At 46.1% G+C, this 20,500-nt stretch overlaps 1 protein-coding gene across 2 annotated transcripts; it reads left to right on the top strand.

Moving 5' to 3' along the window:
• The first annotated feature begins 498 nt into the window (after window positions 1–498).
• On the top strand, window positions 499–19,662 carry slc26a10 (solute carrier family 26 member 10). 2 transcript variants are annotated; one of them, XM_047039643.1, is made up of 19 exons: window positions 499–622; window positions 11,621–11,832; window positions 12,280–12,390; window positions 12,546–12,703; window positions 12,944–13,108; window positions 13,412–13,564; window positions 13,712–13,794; window positions 13,907–14,054; window positions 14,329–14,442; window positions 14,660–14,737; window positions 14,856–14,951; window positions 15,106–15,212; window positions 15,382–15,451; window positions 15,681–15,860; window positions 16,226–16,280; window positions 16,403–16,491; window positions 16,620–16,674; window positions 16,856–16,962; window positions 17,075–19,662. In XM_047039643.1, the coding sequence occupies exons 1-19, from the start codon at window positions 609–611 to the stop codon at window positions 17,111–17,113; spliced, it is 2,034 nt and encodes a 677-aa protein (XP_046895599.1). In that variant the 5' UTR covers window positions 499–608; the 3' UTR covers window positions 17,114–19,662. The 2 variants fall into 2 exon arrangements, with proteins under 2 accessions (XP_046895599.1, XP_046895598.1); XM_047039642.1 differs by lacking the exon at window positions 499–622 and having other exon boundaries at window positions 11,233–11,832.
• The last annotated feature ends 838 nt before the right edge of the window (window positions 19,663–20,500 follow it).

Genomic DNA, 20,500 nt, shown 5'->3' with positions numbered 1-20,500 from the left:
TGATGACTACTGATCAAATGCTTGCCTTTGAAAATCAAATCTTTGGGATTGTTTCCCCCCCCCCCCCCCTTCTCAAATCCGCAAAAATAATTCTTAATGCTCCTGATGAGGGCGTTACTCACTATGGCGGAGTCTACCGGTAGATCACTTTTGGGTGAGTTTGATCTCTGGCCTCATTTGAAAAAACCAGAGCCCACCTACAGAATAGAAAGAAAAAAAAAACGAGATTCTCTACGATAGAGAATGTGACTTTTAAACTCAACCGAATGAGCAGCCGTGTGGAAGCCGCCTGTTCGTCTGCTGAGTGGCGGTGGGCCCCGGCGGCGCAGTGGCGCGCGCACCCATCCTGCGCTCCACCTCTGGAGGTCTGACCCGAGCTATCAGTGTCACTCAGCCCAATGGATGGTGACAGTTAGAGCTTATCAGTGTCAACCCCGCGCTGCTCGGAGGAAGTGAATCGGTTGGTTTACCCACAGCTGAACAGAAGGCGCGGCTTTGCAAAACAAACCCGGCAAACGAACGAACGAGAGAAAAAAAAGGAAAGAAAAAACCCTGAAGAGAGTGATGAAAGAGTAAACAACACGGCCTGGTGACGTGCCCCCACAGCCATGACACTTCCTAAGTAGGTTACCGTGCCGCTAACCCAATTTAACACGTGGGACTCATCCTGTCAGAGACGGACGAGGAGCTTGACAAAGTTCACATCACTGCAGGACACACATCAGGTGAAAAGTAATCTTTCAAATGCAATTCTTTCTGCGCGCGCGCGCGCACCCACGCTCAAACACGCACGCACGCTCAAACATGCACAGATGCACAACACTTGATGTAGGTAAGGACTACGGAGTCAATCTATTGATGTTGCCTAACTAATTGTAAAGCGGGGACTCAAAAGCAGATGTTGCATTTCAAAGCAGTTGTGAGCAAGGAGACAGGTTATGATTTATGCTAAAATGCATGGCTTCAAAGCACCGCACGCGGCTTCTAAACAAATTGAACAAGTCAAGCACTATTCACCCAGGACCAAGAGAAAGCCTGGCGCATGCAGATCAGAGGAGCGCGGCTGCCGCTTGTAATATCCCTCACTTGAGGAGCGGTCCCACCAGGGGTGGGGGGGGGGGGGGCAGCACAGAGAGGCTAGCCAAGCAGCGGTAGTAGAGAGGGGAATTGTGTACAAGACACAGTTGCAACACCTGTGCGGGATATACCCCTCCCGCCCCCCCCTCTCCCCCCCACGACTCATGAATTGTCAGCCTGATAGGAGGGAGGGGAGAGGGGGTGGGCAGCACCTTGAGACTTGACACCCTTTCTGTGGATGGCACTATTATTTGGGAGGAGATAGAGGAGTCGCTGAAAGATACTGGGGCTTGTGTCAACAAGCTGATGCAATTTTGGTAAACATGTACGGAGCCGGGTTACCTTAGGAAGGGAGGAAGGCTTTCAAATGGGTTTATCATCTCTGTTGTCTTACAGATGAGGCACTCTGGAGACCAGCTGATCCCTGACTGGATCTTTCTAGAGCTTCACAGAGATAATTGTGGGTTTGGCTGTAGCAAAACCGCTTCACAAAAAACTGCAATGGGCCTGTAGTGCAAATATCATGAGACAAACATTATTCATTACAATAAACATTACACAACATTATACAGCATCAAAACTTTATGTTAAGGTTATTTATTACATATTGGTTATTAAAATACAGTGATTAACTGTATTTTAACTTAAAAAATAATAAGTAAAAAGAAATGTTATGTCATTTCTTTACTATACTTACAAAAAGGTTAAAACCGTAGGATAGTAAAACAACAGCCTAGATTTCAAAATGTTTTTTTTGTCAAGATGTTTCCCAGAAAATTTAAATAGACAGACCGTACGGAGCTCTCTCATTAGACAGACCGTACGGAGCTCTCTCATAAGACAGACCGTACGGAGCTCTCTCATAAGACAGACCGTACGGACCTCTCTCATAAGACAGACCGTACGGACCTCTCTCATTAGACAGACCGTACGGAGCTCTCTCATAAGACAGACCGTACGGACCTCTCTCATAAGATACACCGTACGGAGCTCTCTCATAAGACAGACCGTACGGAGCTCTCTCATAAGACAGACCGTACGGACCTCTCTCATAAGACAGACCGTACGGACCTCTCTCATAAGACAGACCATACGGACCTCTCTCAGAAGACAGACCGTACGGAGCTCTCTCATAAGACAGACCGTACGGACCTCACTCATTAGACAGACCGTACGGACCTCTCTCATAAGTCATCTTTCCTTCTGTTTTCTTCCATTTGATGCTACCTGAATCGGGACGGGAGAAACGAATTGCTAAATTTTTAATTAACTTCACAACATCTGCACTTGTGCTTTGAGAGAGCAGCGTGCTTTCCTTTTAACCTATTCCAGCACATTTGCACACCAAGGTAGATCTTGATGCTGGCACTCACACAGAAAGGAAGAGGGAAAAAAAATCAAAAATGGAAATGAACTTGTGTGTGCAGATCAAAGAGGCGGAATTATTCCACTTTTTTGCCATTGCTTGATCTTCAAAAAGGAAGAAGATAAAGTAAGGGAGAAACTAGATGGATGAAATAGTTTGAGTTAGAGGGTTCTTGGGTTGGTTTATCAGGGTTCCATTTTCTCCACAGCCATGTGTGCCCATGCACCCTTAGTTGTGCCCAACTTCATCCTTCACTGCTTCATTGTGTAGGCCTGACAGAACACTTAAATGGGAATCATTATTACGTCTTCCTGTGTAAAATACCTTCATAAGACGTGCCCTGATTGTTGGTTCCTTCAACTGAATTATAGTTTTATATTGCATTGGGTTTTCCCAAAACAAAATCAAAAGAATAACTACTGACATCACATTAGCAATTAAAAAAGATATGCTACAATACAAATAATAAAATTAAGATTGTTGGGAGGCAGTGTGGGGTCAAACATTTTGTAAACATTTTGTAAACAAATTTCAACACCTTCCACTAGGGAGAGCTACTTACCCGGAGAGCTTTAGAAACGAGAAGTTTCTCTTTGTGTTTAGCCCACTGTATAAGGGAGTCTGTGGAAACCACAACATAGGAGGTTCTGCAAATATCTTCTCAAACAAATAACACAAAGGAATTTAGGACCTAAATGTAAACATGTCAACCCTTGCTTCGTAAGAAATAGCAGTTTGCCTTGAAAAAAAAAAGGTTCCATCTTAGATGAAGTTACCAATACTACAGTGTAGCTCGCTACTGGAAAACCTGTGAAATAGGAGCAGGCAGCCAAGCCCCAGCCAGGACAGGCACCTGCAGAGGCACCTACCTGATGGGGCTGATATCACCACCCAGCACAGGTTCCTTAACAAGTCCCCCTTTGATGCTGCTCACACAATGGGGTCTCTGTGGGACGCCCTCCTACCTGCCTGTGTGCAGAGAGGGGTGCAGCCGTCCTCCCCCAACTGAAAGGACGAGCCTGGAGCCAGGCTGGTGGGAGAGACAAAGCACTGAGGGGATCATGGGGGGAGAGGGGGGGGGTTGGGGGAGGGGGGGTTGGGGGGGGGGGGGGTTGGGGATTACGAGGTATGGTGACTTTCTCTGTCCTCGCCACTAGAGGATGTTGTTTGCCATCAGATCCTTTTCGCGCACACTCTCGCGGCAAACTGTACATGAATATACATGACTCGACATGCACTATACAAACTATGCATGAACGATACAGGAACCGATAAAGAACTCCTTTCGAGATCCTCAGACGCACTCTTGCGGATGCCCATGTTGCGACTATGGGGGACTCATACAACACCGTCAGTTTCATTGGCACCGTGCTCCCTAGTCATTACCTGTCTGGCCCGTCAGTCAGTCAGTCAACGGGGCTCATGGTGACGATGTACATAATAGTATATTATTATACTGCTATCCATTTACTCAATCTCCATGTGGTCACTTTAACTGCACAGTAGAATTGTGGCCCTTTTGTGGATCTGTCAGTGTTTATTCAACTCCTCAAGCCATCGACATTGACCAAAAAAGAGAGAGAGGGGGGTGGGGGGTTTTAGAAAGAGAGGAAAAGAGTGAGATGATATGCAATGAGAGCAAGAGAACGGGAGAGAGATACATAGAGAATAGCCCGGAAATGAATAAACAGGAGAGAGAGATAGAAAGAGTGAGAGAGAGGGAAATATAGATAGAAAGAGAGATAGAAAGGGAAGGAGAGGGACAGAGAACCTTAACCCAGTGAGTGAGGCTGGGGGAGGAGAGAAAAAAGGCGGGGTGAGGGGGGTCTGAGGGGGAGGGGGGGAGGGGGGTCTCCCGGCCCTTGGCTTTGTCTGCCCCGTTCGGCGGGGCCATCAGATAACGGCCGGGGGGACAATGGCTCTCCATTCTGAGGGCGCTCTTAAAATGAGCAGGAAGCGTTGTCCGCGAGCGCCGAGCGGGGTCTTCTGGTGGCTCTCCCTGGAGTCCGCTCAGCCCTGACGGAGCGCGCCGCTCAAGGGCTGCCGGGCCCCGACGAGGAGGAAATGAGAAGCTGGTGGCCACCCAGCCGGAGCCACGGACGGCCCTTTGATGCTGCGCTGACGGGGCCCAGGGTGAAGGGTGGGGAGCGAGTGAAAGGTGACGGAGGAGAGCAGAGGGGGGGGGGGGAAAGGAAAGAGGAAACAGAGGGCAGAGCGAAGGAGGGTGGAGAGAGGGAGAGCAGTGGGATTTCACGTGGTACTGTGGAGCAGACCGATAAGGCCCTGGAATTATAGATTCACCAGGGAGGACCGTCGGAGACAAAAGTGACCTAAACCAAGTATGCCATGTGAAAACCGAGGTTGATTTGTCCTTCGGGCTTACATTTGGATTCTTTTAGTTTTTTTGGGTATAGCCTCAGGTGTGGGAGTGATGCTGGACAGGTTGGTCTGGTAGCTGCTGCCTGGACGAGACCACCTCTCCCTGCCCCCCGCCCCGCTGAAGAAGAAGGCAGTCAAATCCAGTACGTGCAGACAGCCAAGGTCTGCTGATGAAGTGGCCCAGGGACTTCCTTAGGCCAGTGGGCAGATCCCGGGTCACAACACAGGGCTGGGAGGGCAGTGCCAAGCCCTGCATCCGTGCTCGAAGGTTCTTGTGGGTCTGGCACAATGAGCTGCAGTAGACAGGGTGTGTTAGAGTACAGCACTGCTGACCCGTGCTGAAAGATGTGTCTGGGGGGGTTACTTTTGGAACCCTCGGTGGAGGGGATCACAGCTTTTATGTTTCCTGGAGAGGTTAAAAGTACATTTCGAGTATTGCCTTTGCCCTTCTGCGAGAGGAAATGGGGATATCATGTTTCCAGAGAACATTTTAGTGGGCTTCAGTTAGGGGCGGCTCACTACAATTTGGCAATGTATGGTTACAAAACGTCTTAGATCCTTTTAAACTAGGATGTGTTTTTAAAGAATTGATGCGACATAAACAATGTTTCCACTGCATTTATCTGATATACAACTTTTACGATCCCTATCATTTTTTTCACCCTTTTTCACTCTCCTCCAACATGTTCCTGAATACACAACTCATCACTATTCAATGACACAAAGTCTCCAGTGTCACGTTTGATGAAAAACTCATTTTAGCAAGTGCCCCAAACTGAGGTTGCAGAATGTGTTGGGTCACGGATGAACACGGATGTCCTGTCCTGAACCCAGGAGGAGAGGGGCCTGATCGCCCTCATGACTCTGAAGCACCCACTCCAAACAGTCCCACGACAGCAGAGCGGGCACCACGCCAACCGCCTGTTCTCAGTCTCCTCCCACCAGTGTGGTTCACCCTCCAGGCTGTGTCTCGTCCCCGAGTGGTTTGGTCGTATCGGCCGAGCGATGAAGACGATCACAGCCGCTTGGATACACAGCAACGACGCACAACCTCGAGTGTGATTTTGTTTTTCTGCGAGCACCATTTATTTGTTAAAAAAGCACCACAAGATTATGATTTTGATGATGACATCCATGTTTTTTTGTGTGTGTTTTTTTTCTAAACAGCTCAAATGAACTCTGCAAGACTGTTGTGTCGACTGCATCACATTTTCCCTGCACTAAAGCGATTGTTGCTTTTTTTTAGTTTGACCCCTCCCTCCGTTCCATGTGGAGGACCAAGGCTGTGTATGCCACAGCTCACTTTAGCTGCACAATGCTGTGGTACGGGCCAGGATGGAACAAGCCCTGGGGGAGGGGGGCAGGGGGGGGGGGGTCAACTTCAGCCTTCCCCCTGGGAAGATGAGGACAAAGTGGACACTGAAGAGGTCAACATGAGGAGGGGCCATACCCTAGACGTCTCCCTTCAGGCAGCTCGCAGAAAATGCACTGACTGAAAAAAAGAAAGAAAATGTTTTCCAGACATATTTTAGGGGGCATTTGTGCCCTCTTGGTTTCTTTTCTTACAGTGACAGGAAAGAGAAACATGCAGCACGACACCCTGCTCTCTACGACGGGGCTCAGTCTATGTGGTACGCACACTTGCCCCCGGGGACCAACCTCGTCATAGCGAACGCTTATTGGAGCCTGGATGAATGCCCCATCGTGATAAGTGACCATGTCAAAGGGATGGATGGTACAGTAGTCACCCGGGCCATCACTTCCACCAGTCCGTGACATCCACCTGGGCCATGCAGTATCTAGCATAGCCCCATACGAAAGCAGTTCACATTTCCCTTACGGACGACGGGTCGACAGTGATTGTAGCATGCCATCACACAGGCACGAATACCTCGACGAGACAGCCAGAGGTTGGTTGAGGGCTGTTTGTTTTGGTACCGTGTCGTGACAGGGCAGGCCCAGGCCGGGCCGGGCGAGCAGCCGGACGATCCGCGTCATTGAGGAAGGGCCAAGGAGATGGCGGCTCCAACCTTTTGTTTTCCTCCGAGGCTGCTTAGACTACACCTTGACCTCCTGCAGTCATTGTTCTGTTGCTTCATCCCCCCCCCCCCCCCCCCCCCCCCCCCCCCCCCACGTTAATGAGGGCAGGGACCACACGCCTTTGTTTTGCTCACACGCAGCCAACCACACTAGCGTTGCAAACTATTGTTTCATCTTGTACTCGTTGCTGCCGGGTGTTCGAGCCTAGGATGTCTTCGCTCACCTCTCGCTCCCCCTTCACCTCCCTCCCTTTCCCATCTTTCTCTCTCGATTCTCTAGAATTGGCATGTCGAGATCTTTCTCTAGACTTGGTCGGTCAATTGTGGGGAAGTTCAACACAACTTGACCTCGACATACCAAACAGACATTCCAGACGCTCCGGAAATGCCCTTGAAAATAAAGGTGTTTGCTGTAACTGGGTGACAAATACACCACTTCACAAAAATAAGCATAAGTGGGTGCCAGGCTTTTGTGGGACGTGGAAACCTTTACCATCTTACATATGAGGGCCTTCGGGAAGGAAGGGATGGGAATTAGGGAGGCACAATTCCAAGTAAAATTGACAGAAGATAATTAGATCATAGCATACGTTATCTGGGGAAATCTGAGACATGCTTAATTAACTTTACAATCCACTCGGAGACACCGCCGAAATTCCTTCAAATACTCATTGATAGTCATCGGATTTGGAGATGTTACAAACGATGTTAAGCTCATTACACATGCTATACGTATGGGGAAATGAGTCAAAGTATTTGTTTTGACAAACTCCGGCAAACTCGGTGAATGTTCGTAACAGTGTCTAAGGATGAAAGCAAAGTACAGGAAGTTGGCATGTTATTTCGGGGTGGATTCGCAGCACGTGCCCCTGTCAAAGAAGGGAGGGGCCAAATAGGTGAATCGAATGAGCCGTCGGATTCAAAACCCAATTCGAACCCCCCTTACGTAAGCAGACGTAACTAGAAAGCAACGGGCAACGGCACAGATAGCGGAGGAGCTAGAGGAAAGTGGCGGATGTCAGAAGGCGAGGGAGCGCGAGCGGAACGGGATGGGTGAGGCGAGGAGACGGGGACACCAGGAGAGGGCCGCCGGCCGCCCCGCTCGCTCGCCCTCACAGACACAAGGTCACATCCAATGGACATGCTCAAGGAGGGAGGGAGGGGGAGGGAGGGGGAGGGGGGGGGGTCAGGACAAGCATCACATAAAGCAGATAAAGAACAATGGGAGGAACTATAGCACACAAAATCACGGCGACCCCTCCCTGGTCGAGAAGAATGGGCGACCGCCGTAAGGACCGGTCCCTCTTAACCCGGGGAAGTAGGACACACACTCAGCATGCAGGAGACAGAGAAGGGAGATGAGATATTTTTGTAACTGAAGTTAATTAAAGTTCATGCAACAAGGATAATGGGATCAGAAGACACTTTGCCAAACACAACAACAGTTGCCATTAGGGGTTATTTTTGTACAATCCACAGCACTCTTCATGGTTCCAACTTTTTGTTTGGCCAAATAAAAACATGACTCATCTCCTAAAAACGGCACTTTAGAAATGTGAAGCTGAAGTGTAAAGCTTTAGGCCTGAATTTAAACCCATTCCAAATTCGAGAAAGGAACTTTTACCTTATAAGGATACGCCTATATGTTTTGACATTTGATGGCTTGACTGGACATGGATAGTTGGACATCTACAGGAAAGGCAGGGGGAGAGAGAGGGGATGACAATCAGGAAATAGCCCAGGCCAGAATCAAACCCAGGTCCCTGCGTTAGGGCCTCAGTCCATAGTAACCACGAGATCCTCCATCTTTCATCTCCTAACTCTCACTCACTCTCTGACATGCCTCCACGACTGCCTAAACAGTGGAAACACACCAGCCCCCATCATCCCAACCTCTGAAGGTAAGCTAATGAGCATGCCCATTTTGACATGACATTACCAGGACGTACAGTACACAACATCTGTTCCTTTGCATCAGACTTGTCACCCCCCGATATTTACATTGTCATTGTTTTCAGTTGGATGGTGACCTGTCCATGTCTTGGGGCATGTTGGGCTGCTGTCTCGCTATGGGCTTAAGCGCCTCATATCCTCTTCCATTCAACGCATTGTTCCCGTTACCGCTGATTAATATCTTGTTTAAACAGCCACCAGACACACCAACGCTGAGAGTGTGTTCATAAATCCTCTGGAGCTGATCAACACAATGGCTTGCATTCTTTTTTTAAAGAGCAGGACCCCCCCCCCCCCCCTCCTCTCACTCTCTCTCTCTCTCTCTCTCCTCTTATATCGCTGCATCTGCTCTCCTCCACGAGAGACAAACGAATTCAAGGAATTTGGGACTGGAACAAAAACATCACTCTGCCTTTCTGTTGATTTTATTAACACACAACATGAGCGAGGTGGCGACACATCAGCACTGTGGAACGTGTCCTGCTGCACAGCTGAGATCCTGTGTGGCATTGACGTTACAACCCCCCCCCACACACACACACACACACACACCCCGACCGACACCTTTGTCGACTCCAAACTCATCTGGAGAAATTTGCTCTAACAATAACAATGTAGTAAACAGAGACTTTGGAGCATGATCGATTGGTGTCTCTCCCGCTTTGAAATGTGACAGTCGTTTCATTGAGAGAGAGAAAGAGAAAAACAGGGTCATTGTGTCCTCGCCTACAGACTCCTCAGAGCTCCCCTCACACAGACGGTCCTGTGTGTGGGCTCACCCAAATACAACACAGTCGGCCTACACAATGGTCATCCTAGAACTAGAACACATGCCTACTAGAACTGATGAAGCGAGATGTGGCCTTTCCTCCATTACGATCCTGATTAGATCTAATCTATGAACAAGTGTTTTTCCTATAAGACTGCCCTCTTCATTGTTCAAAGTGACTTTCATCTCCAATGCTGTACTTTCAATGCTGTACATTCGGCCCGCAGAACACGTCCCATGGTAGTTCATGATGACTGGGCCTGGTTGTAACTGGGTGACAAATAGACCATATCACAAAAACAAGCATAAGTGGGTGCCAGGCATTTGCGGGATGTGGAAACCTTTACCATCTTACATTTGAGGGCCTTCGGGAAGGAAGGGGTGGGAATTAGGGAGGCACAATTCCAGGTAAAATTGACAGAAGATAATTAGATCATAGCATATGTTATCTGGGGAAAATTTAATCATGCTTAATTAACTTTACGAACCACACGGAGACACTGCCGAAATTCCTTCAAATACTCATTGATAGTCATCGCATTTGGAGATGTTACAAACAATGTTTAGCTCATTACACGTGCTCTACGTATGGGGAAATGAGTCAAAGTATTTGTTTCGACAAACTCCGGCAAACTCGTGAATGTTCGTAACAGTGTTTAAGGATGGAAGGTTGGTGCGTGTGGTGGGTCATGATGTCTGGCCCTGGTTGGTGCGTGTGGTAGGTCCGGAGCACGGATGCCCGTACGCGTGTTTCTCTGCACGGAGCCCTGCACCACAGCCCATTCACAAGACTGCCAAACGCTGGGCTCAAACCCAAACACATTCTCCTTTTACATTGTATTCTTGTTTATTTTTACTTTGTCAGACTAAACGCCACATAAGATTGTAATCTACCTCCCTCATTGAAAGGATACACTATAATAAGTATACAGTGAGATTTTGTACAAGTGTCGTGAGCGACGCCACGTTCGCGCTGCAGGTTAACGGATGGGACCCAGACCAACTGCTCAATTAGAAAGGCAGCATTGGGTTTGGCTGAAAAGCTAGTACTGCAAGGTACCACTACTCAGTCAATAATAAGTAAATGCCATTACAAACCGTGCCACACTACTGGTCAATCGGTTGTGTCACGTATGAAATGCATGAACATTGTCCAAGAGAATGGGACAAAAGTATAGGGTTCATGCATAAACTCATCTTGTTTTAGTAACTCTTTGGCTTGTGACATCATGGAGTGCCACACAAATGCTCTCTCACCTGATAGTAGCTGTAGCTGGATCAATGAACCACTTGAGTGTGATTAGGTTTCACATGGTTCCTGAGCCAGACTCTATACCCTGTGGTTATGCAACCTGAACACCCTTTACCATTAGGGAAATACATTCCTTTAGGAAATGACCAGCAATAAGAGTTAATAGATATGGTGTGAGTTTACACCTCCACTTTACCAACAATACCACTTTGATTTGTTTGGATTTTTCCCCTCAGAGCTGGGCGTGTCATTATTTTACCTCTGTGACTTCTGTAGAGGCAGGCTAAGCAAGAAGTACCTGTGAACTGTCAAGTACTGTGTAAAGTAGAAAAGTGCGTGTGTTTGTGTGTGTGTTAGTGTGTGTGCGTGTGTGTGAGAGAGAGAGAGAGAGTTCTTACTATCTAAAAATCCAAAGGAAAAACTTTTAGCAATAGGACCCAGAGGATTGTTGCATATATCAACACAAACTTTGGACAAGCACACCTTTAGGGGGTCTCTGCCAGACAATGATGTCAAAAACCTTCCAAAGCAGTTCAATACGGTATCCAAAAGTTTAGGTTTTGAGCTATGTCATTGGCTAAAAAACAGCTGACAGGAAAACACAATGACTCTTGAAGCCAGACCAGAGTGTACTATAAAGTAGACAGACGGTATATTTTCTTCACCGGAGAGAACTTGGGATTTAATCAGAGAAAAAACTTTACAGAAAAAACACCCAACTGGGATGACAAGATGAGCGCGTCTGTTGCAGTGTATAGGAATATTTACACCGAGGACCGTTTCAGGCAGTCATTTGGTACCGAGGATAAACCGAAAGCAGGCGTGCGGCTCCGGGAAAAGTTCTTAGGATGGTGCAGGTGTTCTCGAGGGACATGTCTTCACCTGTTGCGAGAACGACTACCCATTTTCAACTGGCTGCCGAAGTACAGACTCAAGAAATGGATACTTGGAGATACTATAGCGGGACTTACTGTTGGTATACTTCACATTCCGCAAGGTAAGTTGTTTACTGTACAACCAAATTCCGGAGAAAGTACTCTAAACCTGAAATTGCGAAACGGCGTCACTGTTTCTTTGTCCGTAATAATTTAAACTCTAAATTGAGATGTTAAATGGCAAGCAATTATCTGCCCACTGTGACCACTGTGCTTGACACCTGGGCAGAAATGGTAACCAGCTATCAACATTTTGTTTAATGTGTCCTACTGAAGCAATATTGCAGATATAATGACAATGATCTATTTAACATTGTTAGACAATATTTTTTTAAGTAAATGAAACGTTTTGTCTGCTTATTTAAAATATAAAGTTAAACATTTCATTTTCATTCACCGACTTTAGTTTGTCTGTGGATAATTACAGAGGATAATTACATGTATGAGCATGGCAGCTGAACAATCATTAAAATCAATCACAAGTTGAACTTGTCCCTGATCGTGAACAGGTATGGCCTTTGCCCTTCTGACATCTGTGGCCCCCATCTATGGCCTTTACACATCCTTCTTTCCTGTGGTCATCTACATGCTGTTAGGCACAGGACGGCACGTCTCCACTGGTGAGTCACACAGCACTCCCCCGGGACAGACACCTTAGCTATACAGCAAACTGTTATCATGTAAGTTCACGTTGTTCTCACTCCCTTCAAACATACGAACACTGACCTTTTCCTGAGGTACTGTAAGAGGGGATTCTGTGTCATTGTTGTGCCAGGTACCTTTGCGGTGGTGAGTCTGATGACAGGCTCCGTGGTGGAGCAGCTGGTGCCCACCCCTCTGGAACTGAACTCCAGCAGCCCTGAAGCCGCAGCCTTCGAGGCCCAGAGGATCGGCGTGGCCTCGGCTGTAGCCCTCCTCTCAGGGATCCTGATGGTGAGGGTCAGCGAGGACCGCACAACACCGCAGACTAGCTCAAACAATACTGTCGGGGAGGGGGGGGCTACAACATGCAGGCAGGGTCCTTTTGGAACTGAGCCGTTATCAATGGGTGTCGGGACTGTGAAATGCTTTGTGAGCAGTGTGATGAGATCTGTTGGGGAGACGTTGGGGGGACTGTCCTCCCAGCTGTGGCGGTCTAAATGGGAGAACCTGGTTTTCCTGTCGTCTCCACAGCTCTGCATGTTTGGGCTCCGGCTGGGCTTCCTCTCCACGTATCTCTCCGAGCCCATCGTCAAGGCCTTCACCAGTGCTGCCGCCTTCCACGTCACCATCTCCCAGCTGCAAAGCATGCTGGGACTGAGGCTCCCTCGCCACACTGGACCATTCTCGTTGTTTAAGGTCGGGGTTTAAACTGCATACTGATGTAGGAATTTGTATAATAGTGGTGAGAATGGGTTAAAGTTTCATGAGTCTATTACTAATCAAGGATTTTACAGCGTATGGTCGCAAAAATATAAACATGTAACAATTTTTTATTGTGTGACAGGTGACATGACGTCAGTACATTTAAATCACTTAGCCGATAGATATTTTGTGCATATGGAACATTCCAGAGTATTTTAATTCAGCTTATGAAACCCTTGACAGGTTGGGTTTTGATTTTTTTCCTCAGTACGTTTGACTTCCTCCCTGTACCCGCAGACGCTAGCATCAGTGATCGAGAACCTCCCACACACCAACATGGCCGAGCTGCTGATCTCCATGGCGTGTCTGGCCGTCCTGGTGCCGGTGAAGGAGGTCAACATGCGCTTCCGCCGACACCTGCGGACACCAATCCCTGTCGAGATCCTCACGGTCAGTCAGTAGAAGAAAGGTGTCACTTGACTTGGACGTCGCTCACGCATTCTTGAATTGAATTGGCGGAGCGCCAAGGACATCATCTACTATTTGATTCAGTTGTACTGCAATATACATGTTTATTGTTGTCTTGTTTTCTTTCAGGTCATCATTGCGACAGCGGTGGCGTATGCCTCTTCTGTGGACTCAGCCTATGATGTCCAGATAGTGGGCCATATTCCTGCTGGGTAAACAATCCTGACAAAATAGTTAGAGAGTATCAACATTTGCTCCATTATTTAGCCATGTTTGCTGTTATTATTCAAATAACATCAAAATCCTGCAACTGTATATCCTCAGTTTCCCCAGACCAAGGATGCCTGCCGTGCACACGATTCCAGACATCGCTGGGGACACGGTGGCCATCACGTTTGTGGGCTACGCTGTTTCTGTCTCCCTCGCAATGATATACGCTGACAAACATGGCTACTCCATACATCCCAACCAGGTATGGACATCAGGCTTCAATGGTACATTGATGCTTTAATTCATTCCCTGATACCTGATAAAGCAAATGGAAATGACTGTTGAACTCTCGGTTCTGATTCGCTCCTGTGTTCGTACACACATCTGTCAGTGAATGCTGGGGCCTAAAGAAAGGGTCATGAGCTAAAGTGCTGTAGAGTACCGACTAAATACTGCCTCGTGATTCTTGTGCGCGAGTAATTGTGCTGTGCTGGAGAGCCTGTGTGTATTAAACTGGACGTGTGTGGGGACTGCAGGAGCTGCTGGCCCACGGCATCTCCAACACGCTGTCCTCTCTCTTCACCTGTTTCCCCAGCTCGGCCACCTTGGCCACCACCAACATCCTGGAGAGTGCCGGAGGGTACACGCAGGTACACAGACCTCCTCGCCAGCTTCACGTCTGGCCTCGTCATTTGGCGAAATGTCTCTGGGCTTTTAAAGGACGGCTATGTCCTCTCGTACCATGGCAACATTTGCCAAATTATTCATGGCTTCGAATGTCAAACAAATGCTTCTTTTACTCCCATATTTTGAAGAGAATATGATGTAAGGAATAAACAAAGTGTGTTTCTGTCTTGGTTCTTCCAGCTCTCTGCGCTGTTCACCAGCCTGGTGGTTCTGATTGTTCTACTGCTGATTGGACCTCTGTTCTATTTCCTACCCAAGGTGAGGGGGGAACGCATGTTTGGGTCTGAATCCTGTCGAGGCTCATGTGTGGTTGTGAGTCTGAGTCGGGCCTGTATCTGAGCCTCATTCTCCGCGCTGGTGTCTCTCTGCCCCCCAGGCAGTGCTGGCATGCATCAACGTGACCAGCCTCAGACAGATGTTCCTGCAGTTCCAGGACCTCCCAGATCTGTGGCGAGTCAGCCAGATTGACTTTGTGAGCCGCCGATCCACCTGACAGAAACGTTTTCACGTCCCTCTTCGTTAACGACCAGCTACATCCACCCCCCCAGTCTGTCTAGGTCTGAACTGGAAGGAACGGGAGTGCCCCAACCCACTGTTCTCATGGGAGGTACTGTGTGTCTCTGCAGGTTGTTTGGCTGGTGACCTGGCTGTCTGTGGTCGTGCTCAATGTGGATCTGGGTCTGGCCATTGGGGTGGTCTTTTCAATGATGACCCTGATCTGCAGAACACAGAGGTACACAGAGCAATCCCCTCCTCGTATGGAGAAGAGCAATATAGTTCATACAAGCTTGCGTGTGTCTTAAAGTGGGGAGTGATGACTGCTTCATTGTAAGCGTTGGCTAACGTGACTTAGCCGATGCAGATGTATAAGTTTTGTGAAAAGTGTGTGGTTGACTTCTCAGGGCTGGATGTTCAGTGTTGGGAAGGGCCAGTAACACTGAGATCTACAGACCTGTAGAGAATCACAACAAGGTGAACACACCACTCACTGACTCAGTAGAACTGGCACACTGCACCCACACCCTATACAGATGTGCATGTGTTAAGTTACCACATACTACCTTAAAGTAGTTATATAGTCTGGTTTCCTGTGTATCAAGTGTTACTCTCCGATAGAAAATAGTAACAGAAACTGTGATAGAAACTGACCTATGAGGTCATCGAATGTACGGTTGTGACTTCCACCCGTGTTCTCCCCCAGTGCTACGAGGTGCCTGGGGTCAAAATCCTCACCTACAACGGGCCCATCTACTACGGGAACCGCAGCTTCTTCAGGGAGGACATGAGCCGGCTGCTGGGCCTGACCCCTGAGAGGATCCGCAGCCGGGAGAAAGCCAGGAAGGCCCTAGAGAAGAGGGAGAGAGAGGCCGTGAACACAGTGGTGAGACTGGGGCGTCAGACAGACAGACAGACGACCGAGTGACCCCAAACCGTAGCGTAGAGAACGGGGGGGGGGGGGGGGGGGGGGACTGTTTCCCCTAGAGTTGTGCAGAAATTGAATTTGTCCCCCTCAATATTTGTTTTGTGATGAAATTCAAGAATTTCGTGAAATCGAAAGCAACATTTCAACATGGAGGAAACCTTAAGACTGTGTCAGTTGTATAGAGAATACATACTTGTGGGAGTTTGAGTGTGCACTCGTCTGGCTTATTGCTTATAACACACACAAGGTGAACGTAAACAAGGTTACACTAAATCTGTGTCATTTATTAAATGTTCAACTCTGTACTTATTTCTCTGCAACAGGAGAGAGGCGTAGCAAACACCTCATTTTCGTCCGAGAACGAATTCTTCAAGTCTGGCAAGTGATAAGACAGTTGCTCCAATAAATAATTGTGCTCAGATTCAGAGTGATATTGCCTTCTCCTAATTTCTGTTTTTCTCAACACTGACAACATTGTCCCCTCTATCTATGCTGTGCAGAAATGTCTGAAAGTGAGGTCCAGGCTGTGCTCATCGATTGCAGCAGTGTGATCTTTGTTGATGTTGCCGGAGCAAGGCTTTTTATACAGGTGAATATCCAGATCAATGTTGCCTGGGAGGTTTAACGTTACAGAAAGACAATATGTATAATATATCAATGTAATATGTCATACCGAAATAAACAATGAAACTTACCACCACGTCTACCTTTCCTTAGATGTGCATTGAATGCCAGAAGGTCGGGGTCCTTATTTACTTATCAAACTGCAACGGTACGGCTAATCCTGTCACAGTTATTTTTCTTGACAGTAACCTATACCAACCTATACCATGTACCTGTATATATACAAATGGAATGAATATTGTTCAATATTTCCATGAATTGACGTTTTACTGTCAGTAACACAGAACAAGGATGCAAGTCAACATGTTCTCAAATGTTTCGTTGTTCAGAGAGTGTGCTGAGAATCCTCACCTCCAGTGGTCTGATGAACTACATGAACCCTCAGCACATTTTTGTCACAGTCCATGATGCGGTGGTCTACATTCAACAACAGAAGGTAGCTACCGACTGAACAAACACAACATACCAAGTATTTGCTTCATGAATACATGATGATGATTTCTTTACATGGCATATTTCAGTTTAGCCAGTTAACATGTCTTTCATAGGAGAAACCTCCAGAAAACACCACAACGGTTTGGGTGTGAGATGGACAATCATTTTAAGGATGCAGGTCAACCCCAGACAGAGGACATCCACCTCACTGATACACCTGGGGATGAAATACGGAAAGGGGCACTAGGAACCAAAATGGACCACACGCGTACATCTCTCAACCAGGACATTGATGTCCGACCGTGGTCTCATGGGGGAGTGCTGTCTCGTTGGCCTGACTCGCTACCCTTCTGCTCCAGGTGTGCCATTGTACTCTTCTCTGGAATGGTTTAGAAGTGGGTGGTACAGTCCGAGCATACTATTGAATCCAAATTCGAAGAGTGCACTTTGCGGAGAAAATTCAAGAATTGTAGTGTCAAACATATGCCAATGTTTTTTGTTGTATTTTTATGAAGCATGTTTAGCCTTTTATAGCATTATCTATACTATCACTATCTGAAGTGATGGATTACAGTATTGAACTAGGAGTAATTGTACTGTTGTCATACACTACAGTAGTAATACTATATTGCTGTACTAATAAGACAATGCTTTAATGGGCATAGACACGACAGTATTCGAGAAGTCTTAAGCCATTCAAAAGATTTGAAAGGCACATTTACATGCACACACACAGCTGCACTGGTGATCCACTGGTTGATGAATCCAGCACCCGTTTCTTATTCCAGACTGGAATCGACAGATGAACAAAGGATCAGCTTATTTCAATAATAGAAAACTAAATGTCAATTAAAATGTCATTTAATTTGGATTAAATGCTGTAAGACTAATGGTAAATCATTATATTATAACTGATATTTATTGTGAGTTAGGTATATTTCTTAAACAATATATGAATAAAATGCACTGAATGCTTTCTAAAAGGACGATATCGAATGAATTACAGTGCTTGCATGATGCACATTTTACTGCCTTCCCATGAAATGTTCTCATTTTTATTTGAAATGAGTGATCCTTTTCTCCACGTGCTTTGCCATAGACATGTATTTTTTTACTGATTTAGGTGCATCTGGCCTATACACTAATATCCGTGGACATCAAAGAGACTGAATCTTTAAACATTTTAAAATAAGAATTTAAATCATCACAATCTAATACAGTCAGGCTAGTTCACACGTATTTTCACAATTAAAAAGGATAGCATGACAGATGTGGAATGTGGAGCATGCTCATTTGACATGTTTGGAAGAGAGAAGAAGAACAGTCTTTGTTTTTGGTGACGGAGGGCAGAATGTCAGAACACTTTCAGCCTCTCTGAAAATAGCCTGACAGACAGGAAACTAGGTTATCTGTTGTGTTGGCTCCAATACTCACCATAAGCAAACACTCACTAAAGTTTTAGTGAAAAATGAGTGAGAGCAGTCAATGAGCAACTCCATATTCACAAAGTCCAGTTAAACCATATTGTCTGTCAGAAAATTCAAGTCGGCATTGTAAAATTACATTACGAATAAAGTGTGATTATAAAAGGAATTGATTCACACAAACGATCCCAGATTTCCTCATTTGTCATTTATTAGAATGTTCAATGTAAAGTGCGACAGCTGAAGGGCCTTGAGTCAGCATACTGCCCTCTGCCGCTGTGACTCTCTCCTCGCTGTAGGGCACGGCACTCAGTCACAATCACGCTACCTTGACCTGATAAAAAGACGCATGTGCTATAGAGTTCAAAAACGGGGCAAAAAAAAAGCCAAAACTAATTATTTGCTTACTTGATGTTAGATGCCCAAGTTATTAATTTTTCCCAGTGCATATTTCAAAGAACCCTCTAGACAGTATATCCTGTGAGTTTTCCCTTTAAAGCTCAAGGAGTGCGTTCCTAATTGGCAGGAAGGAGCCTACTTCAATTAGCAGTTTGGTACACAAGGCTCTGGCCAACTGTTTACCAAGCCAACTAGGTACCTCCAGCAGCTCTCAGTCCCAAACACCAACAGACCCACACACACACACACACATCCTCACCCAGCAGTGTGTGTGTTTCGACACCTGTCCCAGACACACACTGTGAACTCACAGCTGGGCACATTGTTCACGGCCAGACTGCACGTCTAGGTAAGCAGCTGAAATGTCAGTGCTTCTTGCAAATATGTAAGTCTTGACATCAAAATAAGGTTTCCATTACAGGACCTAAACTAATTAAAATGTGTAATATGCAGTGTTTTCATGGGGGAAACTGATTAACAGATCATAGTCTATATTGTAACGAAATAGAATGGGATAATACATATTGAACATTGACTCCAATACTGTATATTAGTACATCTAAAAGGCAAGCATACTGCAATGTGTAGTTTGTAACATATCAAACAAACCAGATAGTTTGTCAAAGTCCAATACAAGAACAAAATAGCTAAATACATTTTTGCCTTCTGCCTTTTATCTTATCAAAAATAACGGCTGACTTCCTTATGTCTTTAATTGCTTTCCAACTCTTTGCTTTAAAAACCCTAGTACACATACTGCTTTTGATAAGCAAAAATGTGTGCTCTTTTTTTGGTTGGTTCTTTCAGTAGTGTTTGCCTGGTCTTTGATCGCCACCTTGTGGTTACGTAAGGGATAATGCCCGACTGGGTGTACAATATCACCTGATAACGGACGATGCGGAAGCGTGAACCGTCTGACGCGTAGCGTGTTATAAATCAGAGAATGTCTAATATAGGGAGAACAGTTCTATATATATATATATATATATATATATATATATATATATATATATATATATATATATATATATATATATATATATTTTATATATAAAATATATATATATATATATAAAATATATATATATATATATATATATTAGTGCTGTCAGTTAAACGCGTTATTAACGGCGTTAACGCAAACCCAAATTAACGGCGTCAATTTTTTTATCGCGCGATTAACGCTCTTTTTGACCGAGCAAACTTTGTCGTTTTTTTACATTCTGTTGCAACAACTACTGACGTTAGAAAAACGACAATACCACACCGGATCTAGCTAGACCGGAATCAAAACAACAGGCACGCCACACACTTGTTTGGGCTTGCGAGCCGGCTAAACAGTAGTAGCAGAGCCCCTATACGGATTAGACATTCTCTGGTAGTAGGCTAAAGTTACGTTTTGAGTTGATTGCCAGCGCCAGACACCAAAATGGATGCCAATAAGATTCTGAATGGAAAGTTTACTTTTAAAAGGTTGCCAAATGGTTCCATTGACAAGACCAAAGTGATCAGTGTGTTCTGTCATTGTGAACTGAGCTATCATCGCAGCACGTCGTGGTGAGCTATCATCGCAGCACACAGCTGATGCGAATTCTCCGCCCGCTCGTCAAAGCCAGGCGATTGCAATGTTGTTTTCAATTAAAAAAAAACATTTGCACGAAATCCTAACCACTTTTCCTTGTCGAGAAGAGCATTAACATTTGAAAAAAGAATGGA

Source organism: Hypomesus transpacificus, chromosome 18 (assembly GCF_021917145.1).
Source record: "Hypomesus transpacificus isolate Combined female chromosome 18, fHypTra1, whole genome shotgun sequence".
NCBI classification, from domain to species: domain Eukaryota; kingdom Metazoa; phylum Chordata; class Actinopteri; order Osmeriformes; family Osmeridae; genus Hypomesus; species Hypomesus transpacificus.
This window is presented reverse-complemented; position numbering and strand designations above follow the sequence as displayed.